Source organism: Camellia sinensis, chromosome 1 (assembly GCF_055761805.1).
Source record: "Camellia sinensis isolate YWXY chromosome 1, ASM5576180v1, whole genome shotgun sequence".
Taxonomy (NCBI): Eukaryota; Viridiplantae; Streptophyta; class Magnoliopsida; order Ericales; family Theaceae; genus Camellia; species Camellia sinensis.
In genome coordinates, this window is record NC_138961.1 from 212,948,004 (window position 1) to 212,965,773 (window position 17,770).

Consider the following 17,770-nt stretch of genomic DNA (forward strand, 5'->3'; position numbering starts at 1 on the left):
GCTGAAGAGGTTGGCAAGAATAACCAACACTTAGTTCTCTTTAGCCGATATAAGGATCTAGGCTGAAGAGGTTGGCAGGAATAACCAACACTTATTTCTCTTTAGCCGAGATAAGGATCTAGGCTGAAGAGGTTGGTAGGAATAACCAACATTTAGGCTGAAGAAAGTTGGCCGAAATGACCAACAGTAAACAGATTACAAATCTTTTGAACCGAAATACCTATCTCAGCAATGAAATGTTAAGACAATTACAAGTAGGAGTAACCGAACAAAAAGAAAAAAGAGCAGATTTCATTGTATTTCAGAGTATCCATTACAAGGAGGGGCGTGAGCCCGGTTACAAATTCTTTCAAAAAGTTAGCATACAAGATCAGGCAAATAGATCTTCTAGATCGGCATCCAGGTCAACCCGAGCTTCACCACTCGGTAGCTCGGTTCCAGCAGGAAGGTCGGTCACAGCCACATCTTCAACCGTAATGGGCACCGGTGAATCCACCCGAGTTGACTGAGCAGTTAGGAGACCGTGATTATTTATAGCAGATAGAGGGTTGTTTAGCTCTGGGGATGCCTCTCCCTCCTCCCCCACTTGAAGCAATTTTTCTTGGATAGCATTGGCATAGTCCGCTATGAAACTCAGAATGAAGTGGGGAGGAGGGTTCTGGAAGACCTTGGTTTCTTGGCCAAAACCGAGCTTTGTGGCAGCCGCCTTCCATCCGTATTTGAAAAATATATCCTTTGCAGCTTCACATTGCAGGATATAGGTGACCTCGCCTTTCTTGTAACCGCGGTCCTCAGCGTCTGCCGCGCTCTTCCTCAGCTCGACTATTTCGGCGTTTTTTTTCTTCTCGAGCTTGACTAGCTCGCGCAGATAGCGTTCTTTCTTTTCGGCTAAAGCCTTCTATTTATCCGCCTCTGTTAAGTTGACCAGCTCGGTAAGTCGGGCGATTTCAGACTCAAGCTCGGTTGTTTTTTGTCTGGCTTCATTGAGCTTGGTCGTCTTTGCATTGGCGTTTGTCACGGCAAGCCACGTTGTCTTACGCAGTTCCAACACACGCTTATGTGCAACGTGGTTCTTCTACATGGCCTGCAAAAAAGTGGATAGAAATTTTGAGTAAAACCGAGCAAACAGATGCACAAAATTGGAAAGCAAAAAAGCACTTACCAGTACTATTGACTTAGTTACCGAGCGGATGGCCTTGAGCTCAGTCAGATGGTCATGATGCTCCATGTCGGCTGGCAGACACACGCTCTTGGCAAGGTTAAAGGCCAACGTGTGGTCCCTGTCTACGACCACTGAGTATGTGTTCGAAATAGCCCAGTTTTTGTAGGTCATCTTTGGTGCCTACTCAGAAGGGCGAGCTTGGTTAGAGAGCACGGGTTCAGGGCTTGGCATCGTGGTTTCGGGGGGCACGATGTCATCCTCGTCAACCAGGCGTTGCGGTTCGGTTGAAGCAGTTCGTGCACATTTTCTCGACCGAGATGAGGAGGCCCTAACTGTTGGGAGGGCTACCACAGCTTTGTGTGCCTGATCGGCTTGAGATGTCCCAGTTTGAACCTCGCTGGCGGGAGTTGTTTCAATGATTAGTGCTCGCACAACTCGGCGCTTGGTCATTTCTTGTTCTTTTGTTAAAGGAATAAGGTTGATCTATGGCAAGTTGAGGTTCGGTTCTGGTGATGGTTCGAGAAGAAAGTCAGTTACCCTGGTCTTCCTCCTCCCGCTGTATGTATACGTCGGTTCGAAGTTCAGTAGCTCGACCCAACCTCAATCACAGTATCGAAACGTGACGCGGAGAGCGTCTAAATTGGGGTATTGTTATTGTGACTTTAGCTGGTTTAAGTCTGCATAAGGACAAAGACAACAGTTAGCACGGTGTAAAATTATAGCCAGGAATAGTAGAGCAAAAAGAGAATCGAGGTAACCTTACCAGCAGTCCCCTTATTCCAATTAATATTGTAGCTTGGTATCTGGGCTTCCTGGTCTTCGAAATTTCCAGAAACCCAGAAGAAGTCGTCATCATTCAAGTCTTTGTCTGGTATGTTTTTAATTATTTTCTCTTGGCCTCTTCTTATTCTTAAATAATACACCCAACCGTCGTCATTTTGACCGAGCGAGTATTGATGGAATAGCTCAGCCAATCCGAGGTTGAGGCCAAGCCGGCGGTTTTGCTCGGTGATGCCATTTATTATTCTGTAAGAATTGGTGCTTAGTTGGGTCGGGCAAAGTCTAGTCTGCCTAAGGAATTCGCAGATCTGTGGCTGAACTGGGAATCGAAGATCGGCCCCAACGATGGATATTACGATGAAGGAAACGAAGCCCGGTTTGCCCTAGGGTGTGGTATCCAGTTCGGCTAATGAGAGATGGACGTCGTCATGGATATTGTAGTCCTTACGGAACTCGGCTATGGCCCCAGGTGAGTTTACTAAGAACTGATATTTAGCCATCTAAACTTAAATATGTATAAATTAGCTCGAAATCCTAGCTCGGTGATGAGGTGATGTTGAGTAACTCGGTTGAGCGTGCAAAGGTGTGCCTGGCCAACTGTAACAACCCTCGTCACTGTTTACCGATTAACCACTGATTACTGCTAAACTGAGACTGATCATGATTGGTAACTGAATTGATTGAAGTACTGAACTGATTGACTGAAATCTGGAACTGAATTAATTAAGTATATCTGTTTAATTGTATGTCTATTTGTTTGTCGTTCAATTATCTGTTCATATTTTTGTGTTTAAATTGCGAATTGAAGGCCTTATCGGCGGCCGAACCGGAAATTGATTGGTGTTCCATGATCAGTAGTATTTATGTGATTTAATGGTGTAATTATCTAAAATTGATTAGGCATGATTAAACTATATTAAATTAAGCTAAATTGCATTAGGTGGACTTAATTGCCAAAATGCCACTTAGTGGCCACTATCTCACACATTTAGAGGCTTGCATACTTTTGACACAAACACACTTCATCAGCCATTTGTTGTCTACAACCGACTTTATAGAGAGAGAGCGAGAGAATTGACTTGATCTTGAGGGTTTGGCTAGAAAACTTGAAGGAATTGTTAGAGAATTATCAAATTGAGCTCCTAGACCTTGAGTACAAGACCTAAGGTAGTGTAATTACCCTCTTGTTTGTGAATTGAACTTGTTCTTACATGATTCATGACAAATTTAGTGGATTAAGTCATGAAATAACTTCACATGTATGAATTGTTGAGTTGTGAGTTGATTTCATGGTAAAATGTTATATGCATGTTCATGTTGTGTTTAAGTCCATGATTTCATCTTGTCCTTGGAAGAATTGGCTCATTAGAGCATGAAATTGAAGCTTTGAAATGGTTTAAATTCATGCATGTTATGTTTGAATTATATTCTTGAAAATTGGTTTGAAATTGAGTTGTTTGAAACACCCTTGGGCTTTGCTTTTATAATTGAGCTTTGGAATCATGTTAAACTATGAGTTTTGGGATGTTTTCTGGAAAATTGGCCCAAGAGGATCGAAATTTATGTTTTAAAACTTGGAGTTGAGCTTGAGGTTCAAATATGGGAATTCCAGATTTTGAACTCACGCTCGAGCGGGGTGACTGGCGCTCGAGCATGAAATTCGTGCTCCCAGTACTTTGCACTGTTTTGAAGTCCGCTCAGTTGCACTGTTTTGAAGTCCGCTCGAGCGAAATAATTGACGCTCGAGCGGGACATTGTGTCTCATGCTCGAGTGGGTATCGAGCGCCCAATCGAGCGTGATTTTCACCTATCCAGCACTTTTGACTGTTTTGCAGTACGCTCGAGCATCTAAGTCTGCGCTCGAGCGGAAACCTTTGTCTGCATTTCTGATTGAGCAGAGTCATCGACGCTCAAGCTGGAACCCTATTTTCTGAAAATTCTGAAAATACCTTTAAAGTGCATCTTTGCATCCTCATTTCATTCTAGGCATTCTTAGGCCTAGTTTAAGGCATCTTAATGAGGATATAGATGTAGAACCACACCGAGTCAAGATAGGGATTAAGTTATTATCTTTCCCAACTGTGTAGCTTAGTGTGTGTTCAATCTGTAACTGTGTAGGGTTGGCGACTGGGAACGCGCTTTAGCTTTACTGTAGCCCAGAACTCTGTGAGTAACAACTGTGTAAAGATATGTTCAAAATGACTATCTTCTGAACAATTGAACTGTACTGCTTTCTGAACTGATACTGTTAATTGAATGAATGTATGTTCCATATTCTAAACTGTATTGTGGCATCCTTAGCAACTACTGTTTACTGTTACTGTTACAGAGATCTTTGTCGGTTCCCTTGTTGGAACCACTACTATTACTGATTAATGGCAATCATTTACTGTTCGGTCTTTTAAGACCTACTATTTACTGTACTGTTATGCTAATGGATGTACCACATATGACTGAATGACTGATATACTGAATTAACAAACTGTTTTCATTACGGTAAGGACATTCATTCTTAACCTCTTTACGCATTACGTTATTCACTGGGCTTTAGCTCACTGCTTATATATATATATATATATATGTAGGTGCACAGGCACCAGACCGTGGTTAGAAGCGTCGGGGTAAGTTCCAATTTTGTCAAGCCAACCACTGTGCCTCACTGCGAGGTTCCGAGCCCGTTTAGTTATGGCTTAGGGGTGTTTTAATTTCCTCGTCTGTCTCTGTATCTGCTTGTATAACTGTATAGACTGTTACTGTACTGTTTAATAGGGATTAGGTCCCTGAACTGAATGATTGTATATATGTACCTACTGTTCTGTACTGTTCATGTATATGTGTATGAAAAGTCTTTTTAGTATACAGACGGTCACAGCTCATTGGACATTGTTTATTTACTGTTTTGGCTTCCGCCATGCCCATATACTCTGTTTTACTGTATTACTGTTAAGCAGGCTTTCGGTAATCTTGGATTACTGGCTAGTTACGGTGCTAAACCCATAGGGACGGGTTTGGGTCATGACAGAGTGGTATCAGAGCGATACTTACCACGAGTTATACCGCACACACGTGTCCCAATGAGCTATAGGATGTCCTAGAAAAGCGATTAGGGCATTGCATGAGCATGATAAGTGTGTGGCTATGACATGACTGAATGTATGCTAATGTGTTAATTTGTTTAAACAAATGACTGCCTATGTTGATAACTGCTATAACTGCCTATAGTGAAATGGATAATGCGAGAACTGCAAATGAATCCTCATCCTCATCCTCTGAGACAAGAATGGCAAGGCTGGAAAGAATGATGGAACTAATAACTCAGAGACTAGATCAACAACAGAATCAACAGCCCCCACCTCCTCCTCCGGTACAGCCGGAGCAGAATGTGAATGTTAATGATAGGGACATAATTGCTCTCACCCATAAGTTCAGCAAAATGAAACCGCCATCCTTCCAGGGAGGCCTCGAACCGTTAAAAGCTAAAGCATAGGTTCTCGAGACAGAAAAATTGTTTGAGGTCTTTCCGTGCTCCGAAGCACATAAAGTGCTATTGGCCACCTTTACTCTGCAAGAAGAAGCTAGAAGGTGGTGGATGCTTATCCGTGATGACAACACTGTAATGACTTGGGCTCAATTCAAAGGAGCCTTCTTTGAAAAGTACTTCCCTCAGTGTGTTAGGGACAGAAAAGTAACTGAATTTGAACAGCTGAGACAAGGCACAATATCCGTTGCTGAATATGAAACGAAGTTCACCGAGCTTGCTAGATATGCACCACATATGGTTGACACTGACTACAAGAAGGCCATAAAGTTTGAAGGCGGCCTTAATGTTACAATACTCGAAAGAATAAATGTTCTGAAATTACCGAATTATGTAAATGTCCTTGACCGAGCCTTGATGGCTGAATCGAACATCGAAGCACTGAAAACTGAAACACCAGCGTCTGAATAGCGTGGTAAAAGGCAGGATCTTAAATTCAAGAAAGGCAAGCATAACCCCTTAAACAAGAAACAGAATACGGGGTCAACAACTAGCCCCAACCAAGGGAGTGGTTTCATACCACCCTGTTCTGAGTGTGGCAAGAAGCACAAAGGGGTCTGTTACAAAATATCTGGAGCCTGTTACAGGTGTGGCAAGGTGGGCCACATGGTTAAAGACTGCCCTTCTGCTCCACAAGCCAGTAGTAAAGCTGCACCAAGCGTGGCAGCATCAACTGTTGCACCAAAACCGAACCCCAAAGCTACCGGGAAAGAGCCCATGAGGCAGGGCCGAGTGTTCGCCCCAGTACCGGGAGACGTGCAGAATACCGAGACCGTTGTGTCAGGTATTCTCTCTATTTGTACTCAAAATGCTTATGTACTGATTGATTCGGGGTCTACGCATTCATATGTGTCGCATGTTTTTTCGCAAAAACTGAATAGACCATTAGAACCCATGAATTATCTGTTAGCTATATCATCACCCATTGGGGGATCTATGACCTGTGCATATATGTACCCTGCTTGTGAAATTATTGTTGGAGATGCACATTTGTTTATTGACTTACTGCCCCTGAACATTGATCATTTTGATGTAATATTGGGAATGGACTGGTTAATGAAATACCATGCCACCATAGACTGTGTAGCGAAACAAGTAGTTTTCCGTCCACCGGGTTTACCCGAATTTGTGTTTAATGGGGTTGAGGTAGTACCTCCTCCGTATTTGATTTCATCTGTGAAAGCTGTTAAATTGATTAGAAAGGGGTGTAAGGGATATCTGTGTTCTGTATTGACCGTATCTACTGATGATAATGCTAACGTGAACAGTATTCCTATAGTCAGAGAATTCCCAGATGTTTTTCCAGATAATCTGCCAGGGGATTTGACTGACAGGGAGATTGAATTTACCGTTGATGTGATTCCGGGAACGCGGCCAGTATCTAAAGCTCCTTACCGAATGGCCCCAACTAAACTAAAGAAATTGAAAGTGCAACTGCAAGAACTGATAAACAAGAAGTTCATCAGGCCTAGCACTTCGCCATGGGGCACTCCTGTTTTATTTGTGAAGAAGAAAGACGGCTCACTGAGACTATGTATTGACTACCGTGAACTGAATAAGGTAACTGTGAAAATTAAATACCCATTGCCACGTATTGATGACTGATTTGATCAGTTACAGGGTGTTCAAGTGTTCTCTAAGATCGACCTCAGATCAGGATACCATCAGTTGAAAGTTAAACCAGAAGACATTGACAAAACTGCTTTTCGAACGAGGTATGGACATTAAGAATTTTTAGTTATGCCTTTCGAAGTTACCAATGCACCTGCTGCATTTATGGACCTCACGAACAGAATCTTTAAACCATACCTTGATGACTTTATTGTAGTATTCATTGATGACATACTGATTTACTCCAAAAGTATAGAAGAACATGAACATCATCTGAGACTTGCCCTACAGACCCTAAGAGAACAGAAACTTTATGCTAAACTGTCTAAATGCGAATTTTGGCTCGATCATGTTATGTTTTTGGGGCATGTTGTTAGCAAAGATAGAATTTCTGTTGATCCGCAGAAAATTGAAGCTGTAGTAAACTGGCCTAGACCAACAAATGTGACAGAAGTTCGAAGCTTTTTGGATTTGGCTGGATATTACAGAAGATTTGTCAAAGATTTCTCCAAAATTGCCTTACCGTTGACTCAGTTAACTCAGAAGGGGATATCATTTGACTGGACTGACCAAAGGGAATCAGCATTCCAGGAGTTGAAAACTCGACTTGTAACTGCACCGATTCTTACCCTACCTTCAGGTACGGATGGTTTTATTGTATTTAGTGATGCTTCTCATAAGGGTTTGAGGTGTGTTTTAATGCAGAATGGGAGAGTTATTACTTATGCTTCCCGACAACTGAGACCGCATGAAAAGAACTACCCGACCCATGATTTGGAACTTGTTGCAGTAGTATTTGCACTGAAAATCTGGCGTCACTATCTGTATGGAGCGACATGTGAGGTATATACCGACCACAAGAGTCTGAAATATTTCTCCACACAGAAAGAACTAAACATGAGACAGCGGAGATGGCTAGAGCTGATTAAAGACTATGACCTACAGATTTTGTACCAACCGAGAAAAGCCAACACCGTTGCCGATGCATTGAGCCGGAAATCGATTGGAAATTTAGCCTGTTTGCTTACCAGGCAGAAAGAATTACTTTGTGACCTTGAAAAATCTAAAATTGAAATTGTTTTACGAGAACAAGGTGGAACAATTGCTGCTATTTCTGCCCAACCAGCACTGATTGAAGAGATTAAAGAGAAACAACAACTGGATGACTTCTTGAAGAAGATCGTCGAAGAAAGAAAAACTAAACCAAGGCCGGGTTTCAAATTTGAAAGTAATGTGCTGAAATTTCAAGATAGACTGTGTGTACCAAATGATTTTGAATTGAAAAGAAGAGTTCTGCAAGAAGGCCACAATTCAAAATTTTCTATCCATCCAGGGAATATGAAAATGTATCAAGATCTGAAACTGAATTTCTGGTGGCCGGGAATGAAGAAAGAAATTACTGATTTTGTATCGAAATGTCTTCATTGCCAACAAGTCAAAGCCGAAAATCAACGACCCGCAGGCTTATTGCAGCCCTTACCGATACCGAAGTGAAAATGGGAGCATATCACCATGGATTTTATCGTGGGATTGCCTCGCTCCAGTAAAGGTATGGACTCAATTTGGGTTATTGTTGATAGACTGACTAAATCTGCTCACTTCTTACCTGTTAAGACAATTTATAATGCGGACAAATTGGCTATACTCTATATTGATGAAACTGTTAGACTGCATGGAGTGCCTGTGTCCATTGTTTCTGACAGGGATTCGAAGTTTACATCGAGATTTTGGCAAAGCTTACAGACTGCATTGGGTACTGAATTGAGACTAAGTAGTGCTTATCATCCTCAGATCGATGGCCAGTCAGAAAGGACCATCCAGACTCTGGAGGATTTACTGAGAATGTGTGTCCTTGATTTTCAAGGAAACTGGGAAAGTCATTTGCCCTTAGCTGAATTCGCCTACAACAACAGCTATCATTCAAGTATTGGTATGGCGCCTTTCGAGGCATTGTATGACAGAAAATGTAGATCTCCGATTTGCTGGGCAGAAGTTGGAGATGGGCCTTTGCTTGGGCCCGAGATTGTATACGAAACGACAGAGAAAGTGAAACTGATACAACAGAGACTGAAAACCGCACAGAGCAGACAGAAAAGTTATGCTGATGTCAGAAGGCGGGATAGAGAATATGAAGTGGGTGATCATGTGTTTGTTAAAGTGACACCGATGAAAAGCCAGACTCGTTTTGGAGTCAAAGGCAAGTTAGCGCCAAGATACGTCGGACCATATGAGATTATTGAGAAAATCAATCCGGTGGCGTATCAAGTGGCGCTTCCTCCTGAAATGGAGCATATGCACAATGTCTTCCACATTTCTATGTTGAGGGACTACCTCCGGGATCCTTTCCACGTAATAGAGCCTACTCGTGTAGTGCTGAGTGATAACTACACATACGAGGAACGGCCTATTCAGATTGTAAACAGACGGATCAAGAAGTTGAGAAACAAAGAGATTCCGTTAGTGAAAGTTGATTGGCAAAACCATGGTGGGTTGATTTCATGGTGAAATGTTATATGCATGTTCATATTGTGTTTAAGTCCATGATTTCATCTTGTCCTTGGAAGAATTGGCTCATTAGAGCATGAAATTGAAGCTTTGAAATGGTTTAAATTCATGCATGTTATATTTGAATTATATTCTTGAAAATTGGTTTGAAATTGAGTTGTTTGAAACACCCTTGGGCTTTGATTTTACAATTGAGCTTTGGAATCATGTTAAACTCTGAGTTTTGGGATGTTTTCTGGAAAATTGGCTCAAGAGGATCGAGATTTATGTTTTAAAACTTGGAGTTGAGCTTGAGGTTCAAATCTGGGAATTCCAGATTTTGAACTCACGCTCGAGCGGGGTGACTGGCGCTCGAGCGTGAAATTCGTGCTCCCAGTACTTTGCACTGTTTTGAAGTCCGCTCAGTTGCACTGTTTTGAAGTCCGCTCGAGCGAAATAATTGACGCTCGAGCGGGACATTGTGTCTCACGCTCGAGCGGGTGTCGAGCGCCCAATCGAGCGTAATTTTCACCTATCCAGCACTTTTAACTGTTTTGCAGTACGCTCGAGAGTCTAAGTCTGCGCTCGAGCGGAAACCTTTGTCTGCATTTCCGCTCGAGCGGAGTAATCGACGCTCGAGCTGGAACCCTGTTTTCTGAAAATTCTAAAAATGCCTTTAAAGTGCATCTTTGCATCCTCATTTCATCCTAGACATTCTTAGGCCTAGTTTAAGGTATCTTAATGAGGATATAGATGTAGAACCACACCGAGTCAAGATAGGAATTAAGTTATTATCTTTCCCAACTGTGTAGCTTAGTGTGTATTCAATCTGTAACTGTGTAGGGTTGGCGACTGGGGACGCGCTCTAGCTTTACTGTAGCCCAGAACTCTGTGAGTAATAACTGTGTAAAGATATGTTCAAAATGACTATCTTCTGAACAATTGAGCTGTACTGCTTTCTGAACTGATACTGTTAATTGAATGAATGTATGTCCTATATTCTGAACTGTATTGTGACATCCTTAACAACTGCTGTTTACTGTTACTGTTACAGAGATCTCTGTCGGTTCCCTTGTTGGAACCACTACTGTTACTGATTGATGGCCATCATTTACTATTCGGTCTTTTAAGACCTACTATTTACTGTACTGTTATGCTAATGGATGTACCACATATGACTGAATGACTGATATACTGAATTAACGAACTGTTTTCATTACGGTAAGGACATTCATTCTTAACCTCTTTATGCATTACGTTATTCACTGGGCTTTAGCTCACTGCTTACATATATATATATATATATATGTAGGTGTACAGGCACCAGACCGTGGTTAGAAGCGTCGGGGTAAGCTCCAGTTTGTCAAGCCAACCACTGTGCCTCACTGCGAGGTTCCAAGCCCGTTTAGTTATGGCTTAGGGGTGTTTTAATTTCCTCGTCTGTCTCTGTATCTGCTTGTATAACTGTATAGACTGTTACCGTACTGTTTAATAGGGATTAGGTCCCTGAATTGAATGATTGTATATATGTACCTACTGTTCTGTACTGTTCATGTATATGTGTATGAAAAGTCTTTTTGGCATATAGACTGTCACAGCTCATTGGACATTGTTTATTTACTGTTTTGGCTTCCGTCATGCCCCTATACTTTGTTTTACTGTATTACTGTTAAGCAGGCCTTCGGTAATCTTGGATTACTGGCCGGTTACGGTGCTAAACCCATAGGGGCGGGTTTGGGTTGTGACACCAACCTAGTCAGAGTCTGCAAAGTGGAGAATAAAAAGTGTTAAGCCCAGATCACTGGATTGGGCTCAGTAAAAAGGCAAAATAAATATAACACTAGTTTGGCTACGTGGGATGCAGTCCGTTCTTAGTTCGGTTGGAGCAAAAGTCTTTAGCTCGGCTTATGTGAAGGAAGGCTCTTAGACCGGTTGTAGCATAAGGTATGGCACGAAGTTTTAGTTCGGCTATTGGGTGAAGGTTCCTAGTTCGGTTATGTGCACCCCCAATACGAACAAGTTCCTAGTTCGATTGTGTGCACACCCAATACAAACAGGCTCCTAGTTCGGTCGTGGTGTTATTTTGGACCAAATGGATTTCATAACAGATTGATTGGGATATCTAGCTAAAGTGTGAGTAGAAAGTCTGGGTATCTGGATTTTGGAGATTCATGTTAAAACTACAAAAGTGTGTTTTGGAAAACATGTGTATATATAACTATACTATACATGCTCACGAAATGAACAGAAAAAGGAAAAGGTTGAGCCACTTACCACTTCGCAATGAAGGGACGAAGATCGAAACGATGAGAATGTAGGCTAGAGCGTGAGCGTTATAGATGTTGTGAAGACTCAAGAAGCAATGAAAAGGAGATGAACAGTGGAGTGTTTTTTTAAAATATGGAGTCTTTTGTATAAGACACATAAAAAATGGGCGGGACTGCTCAAAAAACGCAAAGTACGAAGACGGCTGTGACAGTTGTATTAGACTAGTGGGAGCTTGCCACGTGTCCAAGAGAATAGAAAACGATTCAAACATACAGAGCAATTGAAAAGACGTTTATGGACCGGACTCATCGTTAGCTCGGTGGAATATAAGCACGGTTAGCTTGAATGTTTCTAGCTTGGCTGGAGAAGAATAATCCCAAATCATGCGTTGCAGATGGCATTAAGGGGCAATTGAGAGGGTAAAATGTGTAACTCTGGGCCGAGCTAAGACTGCATTGAAGTAAGCTGAGCTGTGGGTTGAGTAGGATGGGCTTCGCCATTAGGCCTAGTTGGCTCGGTCATAAATGACTGAGATAGCCCGGTTGGAGTAAGCTGAACCGAGGTACAGGAAGCCAAATTGTAAAAGCAAGGTGGAATCGAGCTATGTAAAGCTCAGTTAAGTCTGTCGCTTAAGCATACTAGTGGTAGCTCGGTCGTTTTGTCGTACTACCGAGATAAAACCATTTCACTTGGTTAAAGCAGTGAGAAAGGTGTTAAGGGATAGACATTATCTTTTAGAGATGTGATTCCTAGAAATACTCTACATGGAGGAGTAAGAGTCCTACTAGGATTGTATCACGCCGAATCTATAAAAGCTCGTAACAGGACTTATGTACAGATATCACAACTTGGATTCTCGAATACACAGAGCTTTTGTCTATTTGTCTATTTTACTGACTCAGGCGTCGGAGAGGTATCTGGCACATATCCGCCGGCTAGCTCACGTTTGTGTTTTCAGGGAGTAAAGTGACGACGTTTGGAGAAGCGCAAACTTGATCAACATGATTATACGAGAAGATTATTTCGTACTCGTACAGTATTGATCTGATATCTATATATATATATTATTTAGTATTGATCTGATATCTATATATATATATTAGCAGCCGAGGAACATGCAACACATGTGTAAATTTAGAAAAAAAAAATATGTAATAGAGTTGATAATAGAAAAAAATTATGTAATTGGATTGATGAAAATTGAACTAAGGAAAATTGCTTTTCAATTGATAAAAATTTTAATAAATTTTCATTTAATTTGTTTTTTAAACTTATATTTCAATCGCATAATTTTTTTTTCTTCTGAATTTTATATGATATATACATACACACACTCTCATATATTTTTGCATTATCTTTGAGTTTTTTTTTTTTTTTTTTGAGTTTTTAATTTTATTTATTTATTTATTTTTTATGTTCATCAAATCTCTTTGAGTTAAGAATGAGGATGTATTAAGATTATTGAGTTTGGCCAAAATTATTTTTATATTCAATTTGTTTTTTTAAATTTATATATTCATTTATTATTATTATTATTTTATGCATCCTCATTGTTTTTTTGTGTGTGCAATTTTTTTTTGGTGAAAAGTTTAAATACTAGTTTTTTGGAAACAATTTGAAAATTGAAAATTAGTTTGCCTACGTTTTAAAGAAAGAAAGAAAAAAATTGAAAACACAATGAATAAAAATAAACAAAATTTATACCCCAAAACAAAAAACAAATAAACAAAATTTTAGTTATTAAGAATATAAAAATTGAAAACTCTTAGATCACTTACCATTAAAGAGAAATAAAATATAGTCATCTATTGGTTTGTACTTCGTTTGCCATAATTGAATGAAACACTTTTGTATTTTCTTTAAAAGAAAAAACCATTGTAAAAAAGAGAGGAAAAAAGCAAAAAAGTAAAAAATAAATAAATAATAAAAGTAAGTTATTAGAGAAGCAAAGAAGTTATTATAGAATAGTTATTTGAATAATGTGATTTAGTGGGAAGTTATATTGTAGAGTAGTTTTTTTTTTTTTTTTTTTTTGTAGTTATGTAAATGCCACATGACAAAGGCTTCAAGAAACCAAAACAGAGGCTCATTTAATGATAGTATAGATAGATAACGTCTGCTTAATTATTTGAGATTTGTCATTTTTTAAATTGTTTTGAATAATTTATTAATGGTGATCTATATATTGAGTAAAGGTTTTTTTTGGAATTACGCAAATATTGTTGATCAATTATGCAACATGTTTTTTTTCGCAATTACGTGAACATTCTTTGTCAATCATGAAATAGGTTTTTTCATAATTATGCAAACATTCTTAGTAAATCTGAAATATAAATCTTTTATTTTTTAATAAATTACAAATACACCCATATGATTTGTTTAAAATAAAAATTAATCTTATAATACTAGAAATTACAACTACTGTTTGTTATAAATTTTATTTTAACACAATACTCACGGAAGAAAAAAAAATAAAATTCTCATATATAATAATAAATTATCAAAATTATTTATTGAAAGTTATTTTTCATATAAGCACACACACAAAATCGTTATTTTTGGCATATTTTTTGTCTATTCTGGAGTTTTTTTAGAATTTTGTGATTCATTTCGTTAAATAAAATCTAAAATTTGAATTTTTTCAATATACTAAAAATAAAAATAAACAAATAAAAAAATTATCAAACAAGCAAACTCCAAACACCCTTATTTATGTATTTTATTCTCTTGAAAAGGAGTGGGTATATGTCTTCCCTCAAACGATAAGGTAGTTCCCTTTGTGAAAAGGACATAACCCACTTAAAAGATGTAAGTGGCACTTTTTATTAGAAATTTATTTATAAATTGGACGGTAGAGATTGCACGTAAATAGACTTGATAACTCTTTAATTGTTTTCTAACTATCATGGCTTAAGTGATTTTCAGTCTAATCAAAACCATTATAAGATTTCTTGTTCCACCCTTGTTTTTGAAAAGGATATAAACCCATTTTGTAAATGCAAGTGGCCATAAAATTTATAAATTGACAACTCTTTAATTGTTTCAGTGGTGATATGTACTACTAAAAAGAAAGCACTAAATCATTTCTAATAAGCTTGCAGTGCAGGAAATAAAAATAAAAAATAAAAATAAAGAACAAAACATTAAATCAATTAAAGTTATAGTATATTTAGAGCTATTAGAGCTCATTATTTTGGAGTTCTTAAATAATTTTCTAATTATTTTCTAACTTCATATCATGGCTTAAGTGATTTTCAGTCTAATCAAAACCATTACAACATTTCCTGTTCCATCCTTGTTTTTGAAAAGGATATAACCCAATTTGTAAATGCAAGTGGCCATATTATTTATAAATTGGACGGTGGAGACAGACGCAAGTTGTCGGATATCAACTTGTTTGGTTTATATTTTCAGAATTTACATTTTAAAAAATTAAATTTTTTTATTTCTTGTATGTTTTTATTTTTATTGTACTTTTTTAATATTCTAAGTAATTTTTTTAATTTTTTGATATACTTAATATAAATACACCTAAAAAATATAATATTTGTGAAAAAAATTAAGAAAATTCATTAAATATCAAAAATATAAAAAAATACAAGAATTCAGTACATTTTTTGTATTCTTGCTTATTTATTAATTTTTTAAAATATTTTACTTTTTAAATACATCTAAGTAATGTACATCTAAAAAACTAAAAAATTACTTAAAATTTTAAAAATATTTACTTAAAAAAATTTGAAAAATAAAAAACTCAGTTTTTAAAAAATTAAATTCAGAAAAGTGAAACTAAACACACTGAATAACTCTTTCACTGTTTTCTACCTTCATGGCTTTTGTGATTTCTAATCTAATAAAAACCATACTAGTATAGGGTTCGTTTGAAAAGTTAGTTAGTTTTTTTTAATTTTTTGGCTATTTTAACCTGGAGTCAAAAAGTTTCGTTTGGGAATGATTTTTTGACTTTTTTAAATTTTTATGAGAGAAATAATGTAATGATTATAAATTGTATATGATATATTGTCTTATTAAACTAAAAAATTTATTTTATTTTTTTAGGTCTAAAATGGTCCCAAATCCAACCCAAACCCAACCCTTTTTTCCAAAGGAAGCTTAAGACTTTTTGTTCATCAGTCATAAGCTTGTTTTTTATTTTTATTTTTATGTAGCTTCATGACTTATTCATTATTATTATTAGTGGTAACATGTGCTATGCACGACATGTAAAAAATTTAATAATATATTTTTATATAAAATAATATAAATAATTAAAATTTTTAATATAAATTATGAAAACAAAGAAGATTGAAATTTACATTTTAAGTCCCACAATTTTGTCACAATTTATTTGTTGTTTTTTAATTTGTCACAAATTTAATTATATAACTTTCAACCTTCTTATTAGAATTGCAAACTTAGGTGAGCTCAATCCAAACAACTTGAGTCGAGCTTAAAATTTTTTAAAGATTGAATAACATAGTTTTTAATTAAATGAGGACCTATACAAAAATTCAAAAATTCAAATTAAATTTGAGTAGACTTTGGTAAAAACACTAAATAACCTGACCATCCAAAACAAAATTATATATATAAACATATAAATTATTTGCTAATTTATTTTTTAAATAATAAATAAAATTTAATATTAATGAACAAAAGAAAAAATATATATACTTAAGATTTCTAATAAAAATTTTCTTGAAAATATTTAAAAAATATACTTTTTAGAAAGGGATCATCGAATTTTTAAGGATTGTTTGAGAAGTGCCATATTAACTTTTTTTTTTTTTTTTTTAATCTTTTTATCTCTTTTGAGTCACATTACATCTATACTTTTCTACACATCTTTCCATAAAAAGTAAAAAAAATATACTTAATTATCTTTTATTGGTCACATCATATCTCTACTTTTCTATACATATTTTTGTAAAAAATAAAAAAGTATACTTATATGGCACTTCCCAAACTACCACTAAGTTGATATTAAAAAAATTTACTTTTTATAATGGCATAAATAATTTAAATATTATTTTTAGAAATTATTTTTAATATAAAAATTACATTAAAATATTAAATAGAATAAAAACAAATTTCTTACAAAATAAAAGTATTTGAATAAAAAAAATGTGAGAAGAAATTTTAATATGGTATTTTCATTTAATCTGAAAATAATTTTGGATGAAAAATAAATTATCACCTATAAGTCTCTCTTTTTTTAAAACAAAGAAAGCTTCACGAGCTATCACTTTTAAAATTAAAAAAAAAAAAAATCAACGTTTCTTTCTAATTTATTTTAGCAAAAGTAACTTTTTAATAATTTGAGCCAAAGATATCTTCATTCTTTATTTTAATTTTTTAATTGACAATTGCGATAAAAAAAAATCTAAAAAAAATCCACCATGTTTGATAAGTACTAAAAAAGTTATATTTTGTTCTTTTGTTAAAAAAAATTATATTAAAAAATATTATTATTCAAATCCTTATAGTTAAGAAGGATATAATTTTTTTTTTATAAAATGTAAAAGAAAAAAAATAATAGTGATTAATAATTTGAATATATGTATTTAAAACAAATTATATTTAGACCAATAATATTATGACACATCATTACGACACATATGAATATTAATCTCATTCTAATTATAGTAATATAATTTGAAGAAGAATTTAAATTTAAAATTTTATTTTATAATTTAATAAAGGATGCAAAATTTAAGGAATGAATATTGATTTCATCCAATTATAGTAACATAATTTAAGTAAGAATCCAAATTTAAAATTTTATTTTCAGAATATAAAATTAATTTATAGACCATTCATATTGTAACACATATTAACAAAAAATTAAACAAAATAAAAAAAAAAATGAGAAAAAAAGATTTACAACTTTCAATCTTAATGAAATGACAATATTTTATAATTATAAT

General features: G+C 36.1%; 1 protein-coding gene across 1 annotated transcript in view; it reads right to left on the minus strand.

Moving 5' to 3' along the window:
* Positions 1 to 370: 370 nt before the first annotated feature.
* The window catches only part of LOC145822428 (uncharacterized), a 56,197-nt gene continuing 38,797 nt past the window's right edge, over positions 371 to 17,770 (minus strand). The window contains exon 3 of the mRNA XM_082919414.1: positions 371 to 898. Within this exon, the coding sequence (XP_082775540.1) occupies positions 371 to 898 (528 nt within the window). The remainder of the gene's footprint in view (positions 899 to 17,770) is intronic.